General features: G+C 40.6%; 1 protein-coding gene across 5 annotated transcripts in view; it reads right to left on the reverse strand.

The window, feature by feature from the left end:
• ITGB6 (integrin subunit beta 6) overlaps positions 1 to 22016 on the reverse strand; it is a 125381-nt gene that overhangs the window by 33574 nt on the left and 69791 nt on the right. For all 5 annotated transcript variants that reach the window (XM_059927965.1, XM_059927963.1, XM_059927964.1 and 2 more), the window contains 2 exons: positions 20451 to 20546; positions 2276 to 2365 (listed from right to left, as the gene is read on the reverse strand). In XM_059927965.1, the coding sequence (XP_059783948.1) occupies positions 2276 to 2365; positions 20451 to 20546 (186 nt within the window). The remainder of the gene's footprint in view (positions 1 to 2275; positions 2366 to 20450; positions 20547 to 22016) is intronic.

Raw genomic sequence — 22016 nt, forward strand, 5'->3', positions numbered from 1 at the left:
TCCCAAAGAAAGGACATAAATGTTTGTATATTTCATCTTTTCACTCATTCATTTATTGAGCATATACTATGAACCAGGCAAAACAAAACAAAACAAAACAAGTCACTTACCTTCTGGAACTTAAATGCCAACAGAGGACCTTACCCTTGAGAGTATGGCTATTTCAGCAGCTTTTATTATGTGGTTAGGGAAGGAAGGAAAGTAGTGAATTATGGCCAGGTGAATACACATCTGGTATTTAAGGCTTTTTAAATGTCAATACAGTGCTGTAAAATACTGAGCTGAAGTTTATAGTCACTAATCATAAACACAAATTGTTTGCCTCTGCCCCACTACAAGTCAGAAGCATTTTATGTCTTCTCTCAATATAGTCTCTTTCCTTCTCTCTCTTTTTTATAGGTTGGAAAGAAATCTAGTCTATGGATCCCCATATTTTAAGGTGCTTTTAGGATACATTTAAAAAATAACACAACAGAAAAATAATTTGAACCAGTGCCAAGATCTGTTGCATACCTCACAGTGACTCATAGAGTTTCAATCATAACTCCAGAGCAAGATGGTTTGATATAAGAATACCAGACACTTCATATTTTTGAGACAGTAGAATAAAGACACAAGATTCACTTCAAATGTCTGATGTCTTGATTTCAACTACTTTGTAAATTATGTGAGTGATTGGGGATGTAAAGTGAGACATAAACTCTGACAGAGCAAGCAGGGGCACAGACAGGGCTGGTCAGACAGGAGGGGAAATATTTTTGACAATTCACTGTTTTCTTCTTTGCTTAACTCCTTTGAAAATATTAGTGGCCAGCACTTTTGAGAGTCCTGAGTTAAAGAAAATTGAGTGTGTTCTAAGTCAGTGAAGAATTGCCATGTGATTTGGCATTGATTCTACACATTAAAACTTTACTGCATGAGAGGGAGGAAGGTTTTTATAGTATTTTGTTGACAAGCTTTCCTGTCTGGAAGAATTTCAAGCGTGAACTAGCATGGTGATTAAATTTTTATGTGAGCTAAGAAAACTGAAGTTTCTGAGGGTATGAATTAAAAAAAAACCCTCATCCTATAACTTTAATGGACCATCTGTATTTTCTTCTTTGAAAAAATGTATTCGAGAAAAAATAGCTTGCTTTACCCTATTAAGGTGAGTTTCAAAATTGGTGGGGTGATGTCAAAAACACTGGGGGTTTTTCTCAAAATACGTAACTCTTCCTTCCCTTAAAATTCTCCCAAGACATCTGTGAGAGGAATCTGGATGCACCTATCTTTAAAAACTTTCCAGATGATTCTGAAATGTCAAGGAACACTGGTTCAGTATATGCTAAGTATTGGCATAGAGTGCGTATGGGTCATTTATTTGTCATTTTAAAGGATCAAAGTTAGAATTTTATTCATTTGCTATTATGTAACTCTGTTTAGAGCAAATGTTAGAACTTTACTGCTTTATAAAAGTTTATTTTTTTCATTCCTGTCCTAATTTAGAGCTTCATCTTTGTGTGTGTGTGTGTGCGTGTGTTTCTTTGAAAGTAAAGGCAAAAAGGGGGGATGATAATGATATTTAGGAACCAAAATAAAAAAGAGTTGGCAACTGGTCATCCACTGTTGATTGAGTTATAAAATGGTGACATAGAGAGAAAACATAGCAACCCTGTAGGTATGTATCTTATTTTAAGGGAAGAATTCTGTCCTCAGGCACTAATTTACAAAGACAAGGCAAAAGAAAAAAAAACGTATTTATGTACATATATGACATAAAACCAGTGGAAAATTTCCTTGGTTCTCAAAAGCAGAGAATCTACAAAGTGGTTCCTGGTGTGCTTTGTTGTTTTTTCCCTTGAGTTATGATTTAGTCTCATTAAGCCTGTGGGGTTAGTTCTCATAGCTCTGTTACTCATTGGCAATTTAAACTTAATTTTTTTTCAGGCGGAGAAGAGGGAAGCTTAATTGTATGACTCATGAAGCCTTTTCAGTAGAATTAAAATTTTGCAGGTGACAGTGCTGTTGTTGGTTATTACTATAAAAACAACCTTTATGATCAGGTTTATGATTTTTCTACATTCTGCCCCACCTTCTGGGAAGAATATCTGCAAATAAGGTGAACAAAATTTATATTTTGGATATAATTTTTTATATCCATTAATGCAGAGAGATTTTCTTTGGATAAGCACTGTCTCTACCAACAAAGGAGAGCGCATTTAACAGCCTAAAACATATCTTAGTTTTTAAATACCAAAGAAATGCAAAAAGAAAACCCAACAGTAAAATATCATACTTCATAAGCCGAGATGATCAGCTGGAGAATGTTTCCAGAGTCCTTCTGAAGTACCCCTACTGTAGCTCCAGGAATGAGTTTTGCATAATTCTGTAAACAAAAAAAGAATAAGTCAGTCTTTGCTCACTCTATTTGAGAAACATTAAGTGTGGGTTCAACCTGCTGGTTGAGATCACCTCTATTTAACTGGCCAGGAGAAACAGGCTCCGGATAATAAACGGGTGCTTCTCCTGAAACTGTAGCCCTGTCTGGTGCTGCTTCCTGTGCTCAAGTGGGAAATGAAAAGGCCACAGCTGCTGCTGGGGAAATCTAGCACCTGTGGTGGCCTTAGTCTAGGGCTGTGATTTACATCACAATGGGAGTCAAGTCTCAGATCGAAATAACACTTATATAACATCTGCCATTCGTGGAGTATCCTTTGTCTAAAAAGTTCTGAGCATACTACCAGGAACTGTCTTCTCTTTTTTTGTAGCATTGCAGAAACTAAGGTTTGGGTCACGTGGGTCCCTCACTGCTCTCAGGTCACCCTGCAGGTCATTCAGTCCAGAGGTCTTAATTGTCAATCATTGTCAATCGCTTGGTGGAGCAAAGGAGTGAATTGTTTGGATGCTTGCTGTTAACTCCCCCTTTCCTAGCAGTAATGAGTACACTTTTAGGGATGTCAGCATGGTACTGGGGTTGGTTGGGATCGCTCCCCACACATCATGACCCTGTGAATCAGCACCTACCTTTAAACTATCTGCATTCTCCACCTACCTTGTTTCCCCTGAGATGTCGTTCCTACCAGAGGAGAACTCACAATATTAGCTCATCCCTTCAGGTACCAAACATGGCCAAGGACTGAAGCATTTCAAAGAAGGCAACTTTCTAGACAGCTGAAAATTATCCCTTCCTTAAGTTTGATGTTTTAAAACTTTATTTTCAAACAGAAAGTTTTCGAAAATGTACAGGACACATTCTTGTCTTCATAAAGACATTCAAGCATACCTTGACTTTTTTCTTGAAGAAATAGTCATACTTAACAATATTAACTATAACTCTATAATCGTCAAAGTCTTCTATCCATAGAATTTGCAGATAGATCACATCCTTACCAAGTGGACCCCAACTGCTATGCTTTTGTTTCATTTATTTGTTTTTAAATAGTTTCTGTCTTCTCCTTGTTAAACTGTCAGGTATCACTCGCCTACCAATTCACTCATTTATTCATTTACTGTTGCATTCACCAACATCTATTAAGTAGGCTTAACATGCTGTGCTACATCAAGAAGAAACAATCACTCATTTTGTCAGCTGTTCTCTTCTAAAGTTTCCGTGTATTGTGAAATCTGATGACTGAATTTATTACAATTGTAGGTAAAAAAAAGAAAAATAAGCTTTGAGTGAAGAATTTAGGGCATCTCCTAAAGTTCAAGCATAATGATATCCTATCTTATTCCAAAGAAGATTTAAGTAGCTTAGAAAATGCACAAAACTAAATTAGAATTAATAATCATGATACTAAGTAAATAAATCAGGATGAGGGGAACCCAAGAGAGGAACAAATGAAGCCAGGGTGATGTGGGAACACCAACATGTTTTGGGAGGTCCCGGGCACTTGCAAGAGGTGGGCACCCGGCTCAAGTCCAAACCTTCTACTCCTCATTTATGGAAAAATGGGCTTTGGTTTTAATTTGTGGGTTTTGCAATGTTCTACTTATTTCACCATTCATAATTGTGTTTAAGTTTGAAGTTGATGGAAAGCTGAACTGTTAAAAAAGTGTCAGTTGTCCGTCTGACGGACGGCCCCTTATTGAAGGGGCTGTGGATAATAATCCAGGTAACATCCCTCCCGTTACTTTGGGCCCCTCCATCACTGCTTATTGGGGTGGGTCCCCAAGTCAGATAGAACTTGTCAAATACGAGGAAGGCACCGGTTCATCGACTCACCTTTTCAAATAAACACATGTCAAAAGGGCCATGAAGCATGAGACCTGTGGTTAACAGCAAATACCTAAATGGGAACTTGAATTTCACTCAAGTGGAGCTGGAATGTGTGTAAATTTGACTGGTTCCAGAAGAGAAGGCGGAGGGAAACTTTAGAGTTTGACAAAGAAAGGTTTAGAGGCTTTTGAAAAAGAATTTCAAGGCCCTTAGCTTTGCATGAAACTGCTATCCTTGAAAAATGTCCTGGTATCCCCAAGGCCAAGACATAATGGGTATTTTCCAGACGCAATAGTTCAAGGGGCCTCCAGATTTTGGGTTAATTCTTGGTTAACAAAGCCAAATCCATCTACTTCCTAAAGCATAATTATGATCCTGCATGTGGTATGACATTTGGCTTTTGGCTACTAGGACAAGTTGTTTAACATTAATCACAGTTGCTGGTTGTCCCAGAGTGAGGGTATAAAGGAGTTGGCATCTAGGAGCAGTACCCAGGGATGACACTGATCATTGTGGAGAGGAAGACTATTAATTAATTTCTGGATGCTGACTCCCCCCAAAAGCATTGCAAATAACTAACTAAGAACATGGACAATTTGGCTTCTTGATCTAATACTGTAAAAAATTACACTTTAAATCTTGTAGTATTATGATTACTGTAAATATCATGTATCAAATTCATTTCTGTCGCTAAAGCCCTAAACTGTTATTATAAATTGTCCTGATTAAACATGTTTAATGTTAGAAAAAGGATGATTTTGCATGCCTGGATGTGATAAATTATAGCAGTGTGACCGGAAAAGAGAACTCTTGAATATTAGAAATGATGAACTCTGAAAAACGCGACGTGGCATGAGCTGATTAGAAATGCAAACTCTTATGCTTGGACTTGAATTTCTTGGGCTTGCGTTCCCTGTTATCTGTCCATGGATTATCTTAATTATGGATTTTCTCCCTTTCCTCCTCACCATGCCACCCAGGAGTTCCTGAGGTTGCTTTTCTCACTCGTATTTGCAAGGTTGGCTTTTTCTGCTTACCTTTGTTTCCTTAACTTCCTTCATCAAGCCCTATTTTTTGGTTCACGTTGCCCCAGCCTCAAAAAAGATTTTGTATTTGTCCAACAGTCTGCATTTGCTCCCTAGAAATCTCCTGTTTGTCAAGGGTAGAGGATCAGAAATGGACAGGCCGTGATTTAGCGGGCAGGCATCGAAGGCTTCAGAGGATATTGCCTGGATTCACACCTGCACACTTCAGGCTCCTCTCGGAGAGCATCTCTAAGTTCAGGGCCTCTGGGCGTCTGGCTGCCAGAAATCAGGGGTGCACTCCTGCTCGGCTGAGGGCAGAGGAGCTGCAGCCCCACATACCTGCAGCCCCAGGTAGCCGTGGACCAGCTGTTGGTTGGTTTTCTCTTTAAAGAGACTCAGGTTGAGGACCTTGGCAGCCTCCTGGCTGCTCTTGGTGCTATCTTGCTGTTCTCCCCATGGAAGAGGCAGCTCCCGACGGGGCCTTCGTTCCTGCTTTGACTGCACTTCCTGTTGGGTTAACTCTCATCTTCAGGTTCAGAGTCTGGCTCTGTTCTGGGCTACAGTTTATTATTAGCTGTATCCTTGCTGGGCATTGCGATTGGGTTTTTGCCTTGGATGGTGACTCTAACGTGCCCTCATGTCCTCCTCTGGTGACATTTCTGCTGTAGCATCATGGGCTCGTCACCACCTCAGACCCACCAGCCACCATTTTACACAGATCACACTAATCATGCGCCTCGTCAGAGGGTGGGAAGTCAGAAGTCAACTGGCCCTATATCTGCTAGTAACATTTTAATAAAGAATTTGTAAAACCAAATATTTAGAGCAACCTGCTGCTTCTCTTTAGGCTTTGTGCTTGCTTAACTCTTTCTGTGGAGCCTCAATGAAGTGGAGGGATTTTATGCTCAGCGCCGTTTATATTCAATATTATATGATTAACCAACGCCACTGTTCTTGTTCTTTAGCTATACTTACTAAATGTTTTTTTGCTAAAATATATTTATCAAAAGGTTGGCTTGTATAGATTAAGACCCTATGATCTTATGTAAGCCTCTCACAAATATTGCCTCTAATCTTTTACAGTATTTTTTTGGTCATCATCTTGTGATGACCCACTTTAGTTAGTGGTTCCTGTTTGTGCATTCTCTCTCTCTCTCTCAGCTTTAGTAGCAGTATAACACACATACACAGTGTACAAGGAATAAGTATACAGTTCAATGAATATTTAAAAAGTAAACAAGCAAGTGTAACCACCACCAAGATCAAGAAATAAAACACAATCAGCCCCTAGAATCCTCCCTTGTATTGCTTCCTAGTCGTTACTTCTCCTGTAAAAGCCTACCCACTATTTTAACTTCTATCACTGTAGAAGTCAGGGGAGATATCTTCGTTGCCTTAGGGATAACAAAAATGTCTTAAGTAGGACACCAAAGCATGACCTATAAAGGAAAAGACTGATAAATAAAATTAAGAATTTCTGCTCTGAAAAGGTGTCTTTAAGAGACTGAGAAGAAGCCACTGAATGGGAGAAAATATCTGTAACACATGCATCTGGATCAGCACAAGAATGTTCTAGCAACTCCTACACACCAGCAAGGAGAAGACATCTCTTGATAAAAAATGGATATGTCAGAGACGAAAGAGTATGTGAAAAGTGTTCAACATCATTAATCATTAGAGAAGTATACACTGAAACCACAGTGAGATGCCAGGGTGCACCCACTACAATGGCTACAATTGAAAAAAACTGATGATGCCCTCACACACTTCCCTCTGGAGTCTAAATTGGTGCAACCACTTTGGAAAACCAGTAGTAACTACTGTAGCTGAACTTGACCTAGCAGTTCCACTCTTAGGTATATCCGCACAACAGAAATGAACCCACAGTGTTTGGCTGTCCTGAGATGAGCAAATGTGCAGAGAGGCATTCATTCTTGTTGCCATCAAGAGGATGCTTCTCAGTAATCAAGGTGTCACCTAAATCGGAGAAAGTGCCAGTAATTCTGAAACAGTCTCAGATCTTTCAGGTGTTTGGCCACAAGGAGTAATCAGTTCCTACCAGGATTCCTTCTACCTGGGGGTGGACCCAAGGGAGGTGTATACTGGGCAACCTTCTCGGCGTTCACAGCACAGCCTGCCTCTTTCTTAATCTCACTCCTTCCACAGGAGCTGGTCCCAGGACCGAGTCCTCCTGAGCTGCAGTTACCAATTCAGGGAACCTCGTAACAGGGTGGAGAGGTCCTCATAAGCTTCCTGACATCTACAAGCACCTCCTGCTTTTCGACACCCGCATCCTCAGAAACCCAAGGCTCCTGGAGCATCTGTTGTGTGGGGACTCTGGGGCAGCACCAGGGAAGTGGCAGGAATGCTGAGGAGGGGATCACATTGCTCTTTGTCTCCTCCGTTCTACGTCCACTCACTGGTCTGGTATGATGAGCCCATCCTGCAAATGGGGCTAAAGGCACCAGAGCTCGCCTGATCCGCTGAACTACCATGATCTGGGAGAGAATAACTGGCACTGACATTCCTACCTGACAGTGTCGTCTCTTTTCATTCTCCACAGAAGCTCTATTTACTCTACTTAGGTACCATTATTATCCATAATAATATCCATTATTATACCAAGATACTGAGGCCAAGAGAGTTTAGGTAACTTGCCTGAAGTCAACCAGCCTGGAAGTAGTAGAGCTAGACTCACCTGCCATGTGCTGTCCTGGAGTTAGATCTCTTAACCAGGCCACTGACATTAGGTGCCTGGAAATCGCTCTGCTGGTCTGGTGATATCATTGGTGAGCCAGAGAGAGGTTAATGAGTAAACCTAAGTTAACTGAATGTATTCACTTCCTGGGGCTGCTGTAACTAAGTACCACAAACTGGGTGGCATACAATAACAGAAATTAATTGTTTCACAGTTCTAGAGGCCAGAGGTCTGAGCGCAAGATGCCTCACGCTCCCTCTGAAACCAGTAAGGGAGAGTCTCTCCTTGCCTCTTCCTCGCTTCTGGTGGTTGCTGGTAATCCATGGCTGTCCTTGGCTTGTAGATCGTCTTCCAGTCTCTGCCTCCATGGTCACATGGTGCCCCCTTCTGTGTCTCTGTCTCTGTGTCTCTTCTAAGAACACCAGTCATAATGGATTAAGGGTCTACCCTGCTCAAGTATAACCTCATCTTAACCAATTACATCTGCAAGGCCCTATTGCCAAACAAGGTCACGTTCTGAGGTTCCAGGTGTTAGGACTTTAACATATCTTTGGGGCGGGGCAGGGTGGGGCACAGGCACAATTCAACCCATAAGATTCTGCTAGGGCTCTTTTGATTTCTTTAACCTTTAAAGATATATATTTTTTGATTTATTTATTCTACTTATTTTTGGCTGCATTGGGTCTTCGTTGCTGCACGCGGGCTTTTCTCTAGTTGCGGCGAGCGGGGGCTACTCTTCGTTGCTGTGCGCAGACTTCTCATTGTGGTGGCTTCTCTTGTTATGGAGCACAGGCTCTAGGTGCACGGGCTTCAGTAGCTATGGAGCGCAGGCTCAGCAGTTGTGGCTCACGGCCTCTAGAGCGCAGGCTCAGTAGTTGCAGCTCACGGGCTCTAGAGTGCAGGCTCAGCAGTTGTGGCGCACGGGCTTAATTGCTCCGCGGCATGTGGGATCTTCCCGGACCAGGGCTCGAACCGGTGTCCCCTGCATTGGCAGGCAGATTCTTAACCACTGTGCCACCAGGGAAGTCCCTAACCTTTAAAGATTTTAAGCCTTCGTTTTACCTGGAAAAGTGAGTACCTTGCCTGGTCACAGGGCTAATAAGTGGTAGAAACAGGTCTTGACTTCAAAGCCAGCGCTCACTTGGCTCTGCCTGCTCCCTGTGCAAATGACAACAGCCATGGGGTGGGGGAAGTTAAGGTAATAATGCCTGGTATTTATATATATAGGGGTTTAGAGATTATAGAACACTTTCCTACTCAAAGCGAAAAGGAAGGAAGAAAAAAGGTTGTGTCCGTAATCACTTTCAAATTGAAAGGCTACATCTTGAAAGAAATGTAAGAAGTCGTGAAACCATAGAGGCAAAAACATTTTTTTTTCCTGGGGGACTGTACTGCACTTTTTATCTGGTCAAAGGAAAACAGCTCTTTGCAGGTGAAAGCCCGCTTTTGTCAGGAAGTGTGCTTCCTCCAGAGCTGGGGGCCGGCTGGGTTGGCTGAAATAAGTCCTTCTGAAGGTAATCAGAAGGCTTTCTTCCCGTGAGCTCTTTCATTCTTGCGAGGTTTTATTCTCCTGTTCATTATCGGTAAACGCAGGGCTCCAGGTCCCCGGTATTATGCAAAAGTTTACCCCCAGGCTCGACTGTGTTACTAGGACTCCCAAGATTCCAAAAAGAATATGTAATTGTTTCTGGCACTAGGTAGCGCGAATGTCTGTCTCTGGGTTGCCTAATATCGGCTTTGCCTTCAGGCTTTTAATTGTCAGCATTCCACAGTCAGACGGGCAGCGATGGGGGTGTGCTAATTAGATCAGGTGCTTGATCTTGAAGTCTGTACCAGCGATGACTAGGTAGTCGGCTTCGGAACTTTTGAGCACTCCCTGCCTTTCTCCCAGTCTGCCCTGGAATGTAATTATCTTGTCAGACGAGAAGCTGCAGCGCACAGCTGAACGAGTGCTCGGCAGCGGTCACGGTGCGATAAGGGAAGACAAATGGCCCACCGCGCGTGACTGTTCTGAGACAAACAAATGCACAGAGAGGCACTGGAGAATGGAGGCTGAGGGAACAAAGGGCCTACACTGAGTATTTGTTCCTGCGGACACTTCAGATCTTCTCTTAATAAGATTACCCTGCCTTTTCAGAGGGATTGCAGCCCTTTGCTGGTGAATGCAAGTCCCAAGGCTTTGGAAAGCTTCTTTCAAAATGGGAAGAGACCTTGGGCTCAGTAGCTAGCAACCTATGTGCTCTGCAGACCAAAAGGCAGGTAATAAAACTTTGAAGGATGACTGGTAGTAGCACAGTGAAGGGGACCAGAAAATAGAAAGCAGGTGTCTAGGTGAGGACTGCTAAAGAGGTAACGGCCCTCGCTACTGCAAGGGTGGGGGGTGGGCTAGCAACATCGGTGTCATCTGGAAGCTTGTGAGAGATGAAAAATCTCATTTTTAATTTTTTGAGGTAACTCCATCCTCTTTTCCATAGTGGCTGCACCAATTTACATTCTCACCAACAGTGCACGAGAGTTCCCTTTTCTCCACCACCTTGCAACACTTGTCATTTCTTGTCTTTCTGACGATAGCTATTTCTACCAGGTGTGAGGTAATATCTTAACTGTCGTTTAGGTTTGCATTTTCCTGATGATGAGTGATGTTGAGCATCTTTTCATGTGCCTCTTGGCCATCTGTATGTCTTCTTCGGAAAAATGTCTATTCAGGTTCCCTGTCCATTTTAAAATCAGATTTTTTTAAAAATTATTGAATTGTATGAGTTTTTTAAATATATTTCGGTTATTAACCCTTTATCGGGTTGCAAATATTTTCTCCTGTTCTTTGGTTGCCTTTTCATTTTGTTGATGGTTTCCCTTGCTGTGCAGAGGTTTTTTAGTTTGATGTAGTCCCACTTATTCATTTTAACTTTTGTTGCCTTTGCCTTTGGAGTCAGATCCAAACAATTACTGCCAAGACTGATGTCAAGAGGAGCTTACCGCCTATGTTTTCTTCTAGGAGTTTTACAGTCTTAGGTTTTACATTTAAGTCTTTAATCCATTTTGAGTTAATTTTTGTGTATTGTGGAAGATAGTGGTCTAGTTTCATTCTTTCACACGTGGATGTCCAGTTTTCCCAGCACCGTTTATTGAAGAGATGGTCCTTTTCCCATTGTATATCCTTGCCTCCTTCATTAGAGATTGATTGACCACACATGAGTGGGTTTATTTCTATCATATGACCCAGCAATTCCACTTCTGAGTATTTATCCAAAGAAAATGAAAACACTAATTTGAAAAGATACATGCACTCCATGTTCATTGCAGCATTATTACAATAGCCAAGATATGGAAGCAGCCTAAGGGCCCATCAATGGATGAATGGATAAAGAAGATATTGTATACATATCCGACGGAATATTACTCAGTGATGAAAAAGAAAGGAATCTTGCCATTTGCTACATGAATGGACCTTGAGGGCATTATGCTAAGTTAAATAAGTCAGACAGAGAAAGACAAATACCATATGATTTCACTTACACATGGAATCTAAAAACAAACAAACTAATCAAATCAAAACAAAATAAACAGACAAAAAAGGCAAGTTCATAGATTCAGGGAACAGATTGGTGTTTGCTGGGGGTGGGGAGGTGAGGGTAGGGGAGGAAGTGTGAGTGAAATGAGTGAAGGTGTCAAAAGGTATAAACTTTCAGTTATAAAATAAATAAGTCATGGGATGTAATGTACAGCATGGTAACTATAGTTAATAATATTGTATTGCATATTTGAAAGTTGCTAAGATAGTAAATCTTAAAAGTTCCCATCACAAGAAAAAGATTTTGTAACAGTGTGATGACAGGCAGTAACTAGACTTATTGGGGTGATCACTTTGGGCTGTGTATACAAATATTGAATTGTTATGTTGTACAGCCAAAACTAACATAATGTTATATATCAGTTATACCTCAATAAAAAAAAAAAGAAAAGAAAAAAATGCAAAATCTCAGGCCTCAGCCCAGACCTCCTAAATCAGAGTCTATATTTTAACAGACTCCCTGGGTGATTGGAGACATGAAGGGAGATTTTTTTAAATACTGATGCCTGGGCCTCAGCCCCCGAGATACTGATTTAATTGGATCAGGGTGTGACCTGGGCCTTAGGTTTTTTAGAAAGCTTCTTAGGTGATTCTAATGAGCGCCAAAGTTTAAGAATGTCTGGTACAGAATGACCTGTCCACACCATTCTTGTTGTCAGGAGGATGCTTCCTGGAATAGCTCTGGCAATTTGGAAAATAAAGGTGTTATGTTTATAAAACTATACACCTGTAATCCATATGGGGTCCTCAGTTTGTCATACACCTGTGACATCTATTTTCTACTCAACAACAAAAGTGGTGTTTTCGAATGCCTTCTACCCATGGAATAGCACTATGCTTGCCTCCCTTGGCCTTCAAGACTGGGGGGATCTTGTTTTAGCCGAACTTTCCCACTCCATCCCCTTCTACCCCAGCTCACATCAGGCTGACAAACCTCTTTTCAGTTTGTCAAACACACTGAGCACTGAGTACTTTGCTACCTCAGGGCCTTTGCACATTCCTTCTCCTCTTGACTGCTCTTAACCTTCAGGTTGCTGCTTTTTTCATCACTTCTTAAAAAGGGTCTTCCCTGAAGATCCTATGGAAGTAAGGTCTCACACTCTCCTCTTCCATTATTCCCCATTGTTGTACACTCTTTTCCATTTTCTTAGTAATTCTTTCAAAGCTTTTAGTATGTGGCCCAAATATTGCATGAACATACTAAAACATAAAAAATTGTCTGTTGTTTAGAAATTCAAATTTAATTGGACATCCTGTATTTTTACGTGCTAAATCTGGCAACCCTATAGAAGAAGTATGCCAACCCCTGAATTAGTGAATAAAATGTGCCCCAATTGTTCAAGCTCAACAAAATTTTCTGTTTCAAAAATTTTCTGTTTACTTTTTGAAGATTCAAGACTGTAAGGGCAACAAGATACTGAACTATGCTGTAACTAACAGTGGCCCCGTTGTAGCATAGTTTGAGCTCTTTCAGATAATGAGCCATAAAGTTAAAACATATAATACTCTCAAATTTCTCTTATGTTTGGGAGCTGTCAGTTTAACTTGTCCCTTGTGCCTTGATGTCCTCTGTAATTGTGTGAAAGGCTGTGCCATGTGGAGAATGCATGGGTACAGTTAAACTCTGCATGCTGGTCCAAGAAGGGGTGAGCTTCCTTTAATCATAGCTGTAATTTGGTCCAGCCTCACAGATACAGAGGGGCCACCTGCAGCCATAGGAAAGGCTTCAGGGGATAGATGGGTAACTGAGTCCCCTCACACTGTGGACCCTCCTAGGAAGGGAAGTGTAGGTACACAGCTTTGAGCACTTTGCAGCACGGAGAAGAACCTTTGAAGGAACTAAGTTTGTTCACAGATGTCAGAGTCCTCACCAGTAGGGCACTTTCAGGGATAAGAAAACGGGTACTAGAAATAATTTGTTGGTCCTATTAAAGATGTTGCATGAATGTATAAAAAAGTAACCAAGTATCACTGGAATATGTAAAAAAGTGACCTGGTAGATAAAAGTGTAGTAATTGTGGATGTTCTAGGGCTGCTAGGGGTGGGCAGCAAGTTTGCTTTTATTTTAAAACACATACCCTCTAAGTCTGGCAACCACAGATTCAGAATTCTGTAGCATGACCCTGATTTCATCTAATGCTATTCTTATTAATAAAAGTGGTTGTTCGACATATAACTAAGTGCAACTTAATTTTTATGCCTTTTTAGGACTGTAAATATATAAACACATTCCAAAAATTTGAACATACTTAATATGTACAATCTGATACCAATTATGTTAAAACATGTAAATGCATGTAAAAACAGAAGAGAAGACATTCTAAAATGTCAAGAATGGTTATCTGTGTCTGAGTAGTGGGTTTATGGGTGATCTTTATTTTCTTCATTGTGCTTTTCTGTATCCCCCTCTTTTTTTTTTTTTAATAATGTATTAATTTTATCATCAGAAAAAGAGTAATTTAATGTGTGGTTTTTCTTTTTTCTGTTTTGTCTTTTGGGTTTTTTTTCCCACACTCCCATGTTTTTGGTAGGAGAGTAACTGAGCAAGTGATACAACCACTTTGGAAAGCAACTTGGATACACCCAGGGGGCTTGAGGATGCCACTCCCCTGTGACCCAGGGGCTTCACTTTCAGACATGGGTCCTCAACAGAGGACATGCCTGCAAGGATGTTCATGGCTGCAACAACTGTAATGCTGCAGGATTGGCAATGATCTGAAGCCCTCAGGTACAAATGATCATGCTGCAGTAAATACACGCAATGCAATATGTATAGCAGTGGAACAGAGTAAACAAGAGCTCTAAGTGTTTCCACGGATAAGCCTCAAAAACGTAACTTTGAGCAGCACATGTGCATATACTTAATGCCACAGAACTATATACTTAACCTATAAAATGGTAAATTTTATGTTGTGTATATTTTACCATAATTAAAAAAAAAAAACCCAAAACATAACATTGAGTCAAAAAGCAAATTGTAGAAATAATACATACAGCATGAAGTTAAACTTGTGAGCCCAAACTATGTAATTAGTTATGGGTAGACATATGTTTTAATGCTTCACATAATAGACATGGGAATGATAAACACTAAGTTCAGGATACTGGTTACTTCTATGGAAGGAAAGAGGGAGGTGGGCAGTTACACAGCAGGCAACTGGATCTGAAATGTTTTATTTCTGTAAAATATCGGAAGCAAATATAGCGGCAAAATGTTAAGATTGGAGAAAGCTGGGCAGGAGGTATGTGGGTGCTCATTGTGTTACTCTAGTTTTCCATGTGCTTGAAAGGTATCATCATAAGAGGCCTACAGCCTGGGTCAGACCATATGTCCCCTATTCCCCCTTTGGACGAAACCTCGATAGCGGTCACCTTAGAGACTAGCTATTTTTGGTGGGTTGGCCAAGGGCATAAGCTCCCTAACTGTGGGACCCCTTCTTACCTCTCAGGGCTTAAATATCACACAAGGCACAATCCAGATGTGTCTCTTTTCAAGTCCACACAGATTCAAATTGCTCTATTTGTCTAAGTTAACAGCAACAGTAAGTAAAATCCGGTGTTTACTGGCCTTGAAGGACTGTGCCGTTTGCAGGGAAGGCTCTGCTGCTCCCATGGGCTCTGTGCTGTTACTGTTCAGTGACTTTCAAAAGTCGGTTACTTTGTGAAAAGGCTGCTTCTCTGCTGGCCTAGTGGTTAGGAATGGGCCTGCTCTTTCACTGCAGAAACTCAAGTTCAATTGTGACTCAACTCAGTGTTTGGGGCTGTTGACTCAAACTGTCTGGGCTCAAATCCTGGCTCTCACATGCAACTTGTTTTTGGAATTTTGGGGGCGCTAAAAAGGAGATTAAATGATAAAGTGAGTTAAAATAGTTAACCCCAGCTGCCACCTAATAAGCCCTCAGCAAACCTTCCCTATTATTCTCATGGTCATAGTTGCTGATTCTCTCTGGCCCTCAGTTTCCACCTCTATAAAGTGAAGGGCCAGCACTATGATACCCTCAGCATCGAAGGTAGTTTTAAGATTGCCAATTAATTTGCTGCCCCTTCTAATAAAAATGGTGAATAGAAAAGAGTAAAAACGTTGACAGATGTGAAAACTCTGGCCCCTCAGTAAAACTCTGCCTTGGGGTCTCTAGAACGCAACCTCTAAAATGTGTTCTTTAGGTAAATCTTTGGCCTACAAGTCTGCTAATGCTCTTGAGGCAGACGCTGTGTCTTCTTCTCTCTAGTCACCAACCCTGGCCTGGCTCATGGATGTTTGATAAATGAATGAACGAATGAAGACTATGGTCAATAGCACCCTGGTTCTAATGATGTTAGACATTCTGGGTATTATGTAAATCTTGAAATATTTAGGCCTAATATTGATGAAATCCCATTTTATATTTCTACATGGGTTGGCCTAAGACGGCATCTCATTAAGACCCTGACTATAAATCTGTATCTTTTTTTCTGTGTGCTTATTTTCTGGATTATGAGTCCTTGTGTTCTTTAGAAGAAAAGTACTCTGTGTAACCTAGGGGGTAACTACTGATGATTTTTCATGTTTATGGTTTATTAATTAGTCTGGAAAATACTTCCAACCACTTTGCCCTGATAATCTGAGGACACGAGTTTTTTTTCCAAAATCTCCCTCTCTGAGAGGTGTTTTTATTAATGAGGAAAGTGCAGGCACCTGGCTCTCCTTGGTCTTTATTCCCAGATACCAGCGAATAAAGAGAAATCAAAATCCTTTTCCATTACACTTGAATTGAGAGCAATTTATTAACTCCACGGACGTTTCTCATAATCCAGAAGTCCTCTTTTTAATTCCTACATGATTTTATTTTCATTAAAAGCATAAATTTGGAATCCCCATAATTACAGGATGGGGTTCATAGATAAAGAACAATTTTTTAGACCGTGCCCTAAAATTAGCTATATTACAGCTAGCTATACTTTATCCGTGTGTAAATCATTGGAATTTATGGTGATTTGCACCCCCTCCAGGTCCAGAATCATTGACTACCAAAGCTGGAGGTCGTCCACTCCAGTCCTTTTATTCAGTAAAAACCGATCCCAGAGATAAAGGGATTTTCATTGGAAAAAAATTGTTTTGGTCTTTTCCAACTGTAAACATTATAAAGCAAAACAATAATAGAACAGGCTAACAACTAGCAAAAGGGTCCAATATTTGTTTTATCTCCCTCCCTAATTTCTCTGCCTCCTTTCAGTTCCCTCTCTATGGTGAAAAGCTCAAAAGATGAGGAAAAAGAGGAAAGAAAGGGTGAAATAAAAACTGGGTTTTTGATTCCTGAAAAATTGAAACTTGTGTATGGTAGACAATGTCAGAAGCCACACTTCTGAAACATCAGGCTCATAGCATATTGCAGCAGCCTTTGTGTTTGTTTTTAGATTAATGACCATCAAGTCGTTAATTACTTGGGTTTTCCTTTTACAGACTAGGAAGAAGGCTCTGGAGATTATCCAACAGGGTGATCCCAAGGCTGATGGCAGAGTGTTCCTCTCCTCTCTCGTGCCAACTGGATCCAAGTGGAGAAGAAACAGCCAAGGCTGCAGGTAACCATAACGGTAGTCAGGCTCCCCCACCTGCTCTTGGACATGGGCTCCCTTGACCTTGACAGGCATTTGTCACACAAAACTCCAAATCCCTATTTAGAAACTTTGAACCCATTTGAGAAAAAAATGAAGTGCTTGTATTGCAGTTTTTTTTTTTTTTAATTCATTCAACAAATATTTACTGAGAATCTACTTTGTATTGAGAATTGGCCTAAACAGAAAGATGAGCGAGACCCACCATGCTCTTTACAGAATTAATAATAGAAGGTTTTTTACCTCCAGAGGGGAGGGCCTTTTGGTTGGTAGAACAACCTGCTTGGGCCCCTGTCCCATGCTTTAGACACATCATTCTGTCCTAATAACCACAGGGACATCAATTAGTGGCCACAGATGTTAGTGAAGTGTCTTTTACCAATACATTTTGTTTACTTTCTAAGTGGTGTTTCAACATTACATCATAAACACCAGGTCACACAATTATTATATATATACATATAATAAAAATTAACATCATAAAACTCATCTTTTCCAGCCAGAGGTAGACATTTTGAAAGATAATGAGATATTTTAAGGTTTTGCAAATAATCCCAGGTGATTAATAATAGGATTTGACAATGTAGTAAAAAATGCTAATTTAATTGCTTTTCTCTCAGTCTCTCATCAGGAAGGAAAGACTAGTCACATTAGACAGTTGGGGCTTAGTAGCCTGATACTAAACTGATGTAAATTAACAGTAAATATTTGAAAACAACAGAGGAGATAAAAAAATTTTTTTAAAGCTTGTGTAATTGAATCCTGATTCAAAATGGTATCTAGCAGTTGAATGTAATATACTACCTACTGCTCAGTCTATTATCTATCATTATCTTTTGAACCCTGTAATTGGACAAACAGGAAACTATCCATAATAATAAGTTTGTTCAAATCTGTTTGCTGGAGTCTGGGGCACACACTGCAGTCATATTGAACAGGAGGCAAAACTGCTCACTGTAGCCTTTCCATTGTTTGTTCGTCTCTGTTACCACAAAGTACGGCAACATACACACCTGGGCAGTCCAAGGCATCTTACCAAAATTATTTTAAAAAATAGTCATTTTTTTCTTGCATTCCATGAACGGGCAACATAACTCTTTATTTGCTGCAAGATGGGCACCATTGAACCTGACCTAGCGCCTGCCCCGGGTGTGTGCACATAACCGTGCTTAACACAGAACTGGGGCAAACAGTTTGCCTCCTGGAATTTCCATTAGATCCAACCACTTAGTTGCTTTATTTATCCTATCACTGGTTTTATTTTTCCGTGATTGTCTGGTTGTTATGCTGCCTCTGTCACAGCTATCCAAACATCAGGTCACATAGGGCTCCTGCACACATAGGGCTCCTTCTAAGAGATTTAAATGGAAAGGCAACCCAAGCCATTATTGGCCTATTTTCAGTTTCCATTATCAATAAAACAAGAAACCAGCATTTTCATGCTGTGCAAAAGCTTCAGGGAAGTGCAATGCTGCTGTCATTATCCTTAGACCAGGCTGCCGCCTACCCCCACTAATGCAGAGGAAATGATGAGTCCATCAGAATAAAAATAAAATAATGAAAGGATCAGAGTCGCAGAGTGGGCGGCTGACCTGGTCGACTGCGTGACTCCCTGAAAATGTCCCTTTGAATTTAGTGGAGCCTAGATGGCAAAAACCGCAGATCACAACGGAACATAAATTCACCTCATAATGAGATTAGTAGGCAGGCAAAATAAATGTCCTGCTGTTACGTTAGAGGCAGGCTCTAATCTGGTGTTTTCCTTGGAAATGATCATTTCCTTTGCAACAGGGAACCGTGGATGCAACCTGTTTAAATCCGACAGATTCTGTTTTGCCACAGAGCTATTTTTCACCTTGCTCTGTCTTTTTAATAGCAATTTTGAGGAGGCATTTAAATGAGTTGTGTCTTAAAGTCTATTACCAAAGTGAGTTATGGGTGTCTCTGTTCATGATCATCAGTCGTGTTTCCCAGATCACCCTTTTAAGAAAACTTTGTGCAACTCCTCCTCCCCTTTCTGAACAGGAGCCTTGCTTTGGAGGAGGTGTGGTGACCCCCAGGGTCCTCTCATTCTAGCCTTACGAATCAAAGGCAGAATAGACTCACTATTGTATTTGGGGTACTTTTAAAAAATCTTTACCGCAACTCTACTACTTAAAACCACTGGAAACAAGTATCACATACTAAAAAGCCTTAAGAAAATGCCTAGATCAGGTGAACCCACATGGTCTCTGAGTAGAACAAAGCCCTCGAGTATGTAGCTTGATTGCAAGGGACTTCCTTGGTTTTCAGCAGAAGCCAATCTCACCTGGAGTACAATACCCTCCTCTCATTAAAAATGCAAGATAGGATCTCCTCCTGGATCCTTTCTACAGAACTTGATGCAAGTTCATGGATTGTACCATCCTGAGCAGTGAGTGGCATTTAATCAAAGCCTTCTGTGAAATAATCTCAGTGTTTCCTGAGCCCTGTAAATTCACCAAGCGAGTTAAGAGGTCCCTTCAAAAGGGATGGGAGATCAGACTTTGAATTTAGGAGTATTTGAAGCTTCTGCATAGAAGGTACAGACAATTGAACGGACACATATTTTCTCAACATTTTCTAGGACGCAGGCTAGAGATTCCTCCTCTGTGAAACCGCCCATTAGGAATAATAGATCATTTGCTAGTACTCCAATGCATGGCATTTTGACATATTGTTTTTCTGAGGCTGGAAAGAAGCCACAGAAAACTTTTGCACTTGTAATATGTGTTTTACAGTGTATGCAGTGATTTATGAACATTTTTTTCATCTAACGAAACAATTTCCTTTCTGCCATTCGTGCTTTCCATTCAAAAACTTGAACTGCAAATCCAGCTACTTTAAGGGAGAAATTATTTTTTGGCCCAGGGTTTAACAAGTTTTTTTTCTTTCAACTTTTCACTTCTCAATAGTTGGAGTTATATCTCTACTTGTGTATTTTCTATGTATCGAATTTGCAAATGTCAGAGATTTAAGTCAAGTCTCCTCCCATTCTCATAATTTTCTCTGCTCACTGTTAACTCTCCTCATCAGATGAAAGAGCTCAAGAGAAGATAGACTGATTTTCCATTAGATAGGTGGTCCTATGTTTATTGGTACTCTCTTCCAACTTTTCATTTCCATAACTCTTTCTTCCTTATCCCACCATATCTGTCCTCCACTCTCTGCTGCATCTCTGTGTTTATAATTTAAATGGCAAACAGTGACTGAATCCACTTTGCCAGGGTCCAGTATATCTGGTACGTGTTCATGATTACCTACTGGCCTCCCATTTATTAAATTCAGAGGTAAAGTTTCATGTCCAATAATCTCCCTGAAGGAATTTCCCAAACCATGTTTGCTTACCTCATACAAATGAACTTGTTTTTGGGTGACAGCAAAGATCAGTAACACGTTATTTTGCACCAGTTTATCAATGAGTTGTCCAATTGTTGGATATTCCTAAAATTGAACACAAAGATTTTAAGTATCTTCTTAACAAAAGTATGTAAAATAAAGGAATATTTCTTTCAGAGATATCTTACTGAGTTTGGCATTTTCACTTCTCACAGGCATTATTGTGTCTATCACTCCAAGTAAACAAATACACAATTAGCATTATTTTCTTAATTGGTTTAGTAATTGTTTCCTAGATATTGTAAGTCGATTTAATTCCTTAGAGTCAGTGCCTGTCAACACGGTGTATTATGCTCTGTCACTTCCAAGGAGATCACTAAATTTATTTAAAGACAGTGCGTCATGTTTTCAAGGGTAGAGATACGTGTCTTTTTCTAAGTGCCACCTGCCTGCAGGCAAGTATTGGAGGGAATGTTAGAATTGAGAGAGGGGCTATGGCTCTGATGAATGAGACCGAGGTGACTCTTGCAGTTCTGAAACTCCGACTGGAATTGGATGGGGCGGGATGAGGGTTGAGGAAGGACCATCCTGCTGAGGAAGGACGCACTGCCACTCCTAAATCCCTCTGACTTGAGATATTCCTGTACCAGTTCTCCAGTTTGGTCTTACTGCCTTTTTTGATGTCACCAATTGGTTTTATGGGATGCTGCAATATTTTTACAGGGCAATTGAAAAGCCATTGCATTCAATTTACTTCTGTTCCATTGAGGCACTCATTCCTGAGTGATACAAGTACTTTAAAATATAAAGTCATTAATTATCATATTTGCAGACGACCTTTACTTTCCAAGCCTGGAAAACCTGGAGCACATTTGCCTGGCGTATGACTCCAAATGTGAATAATGTGCAAAAAAAACCTCAAATGAGGGAGTGGCCTGCAAACAAGGGAACTAAGAATGCCATGTTGGTTATCACCGCAGTCAGCCAAAGTGCAGGAACACTGACGAATAAGCCTTCTTGCACACGAATGTGGTGTGTTCATATATTCTCAGCACTTCCTGAATATTTTTGTCTTCAGCCACAAAATTAAAGTTGAGGGAGAAGTATAGTTTTGCCTGAGATACTCAGGTCAGTTTCCCAACTGCAAATCTGGCTGTGTAATGCGTGCTTTCTATCCCATTTGGATTTTTATGTGTGGGTATTAGCAGAATCCAGATACTATCTATAAACCTTCCTGAGACTGACATTCTCAGTCTCCTCTGTGTTTCAATTGCCCAAACATTAAGTATCCTTCAACCTTAAGCCTGAAGTCCTCCAATGCTGGTCCCTCCTTATCTCCATGTAGCCCTCCATAGGTGGGTGAATATGGTTTTCTATTTGATCCAGATCTATTGGTTTAATTCCCACAATTATATTCTAAGTTCCTCAAAGCCAGGGATCATGTCCTGTTATTTTGCGGCCCCAGGAGCCTGGCCCAGTGTTGAGAGCATAGAAAGTGCTCAGAGGACCCGGGGGCTATGTTGCAGGCAGGGAAATAGCCCACGGCTCTGTGCATTGTAGCAACTTACACAATAA

This window comes from Balaenoptera ricei, chromosome 7, assembly GCF_028023285.1.
Source record: "Balaenoptera ricei isolate mBalRic1 chromosome 7, mBalRic1.hap2, whole genome shotgun sequence".
In the NCBI taxonomy this organism is placed as follows: domain Eukaryota; kingdom Metazoa; phylum Chordata; class Mammalia; order Artiodactyla; family Balaenopteridae; genus Balaenoptera; species Balaenoptera ricei.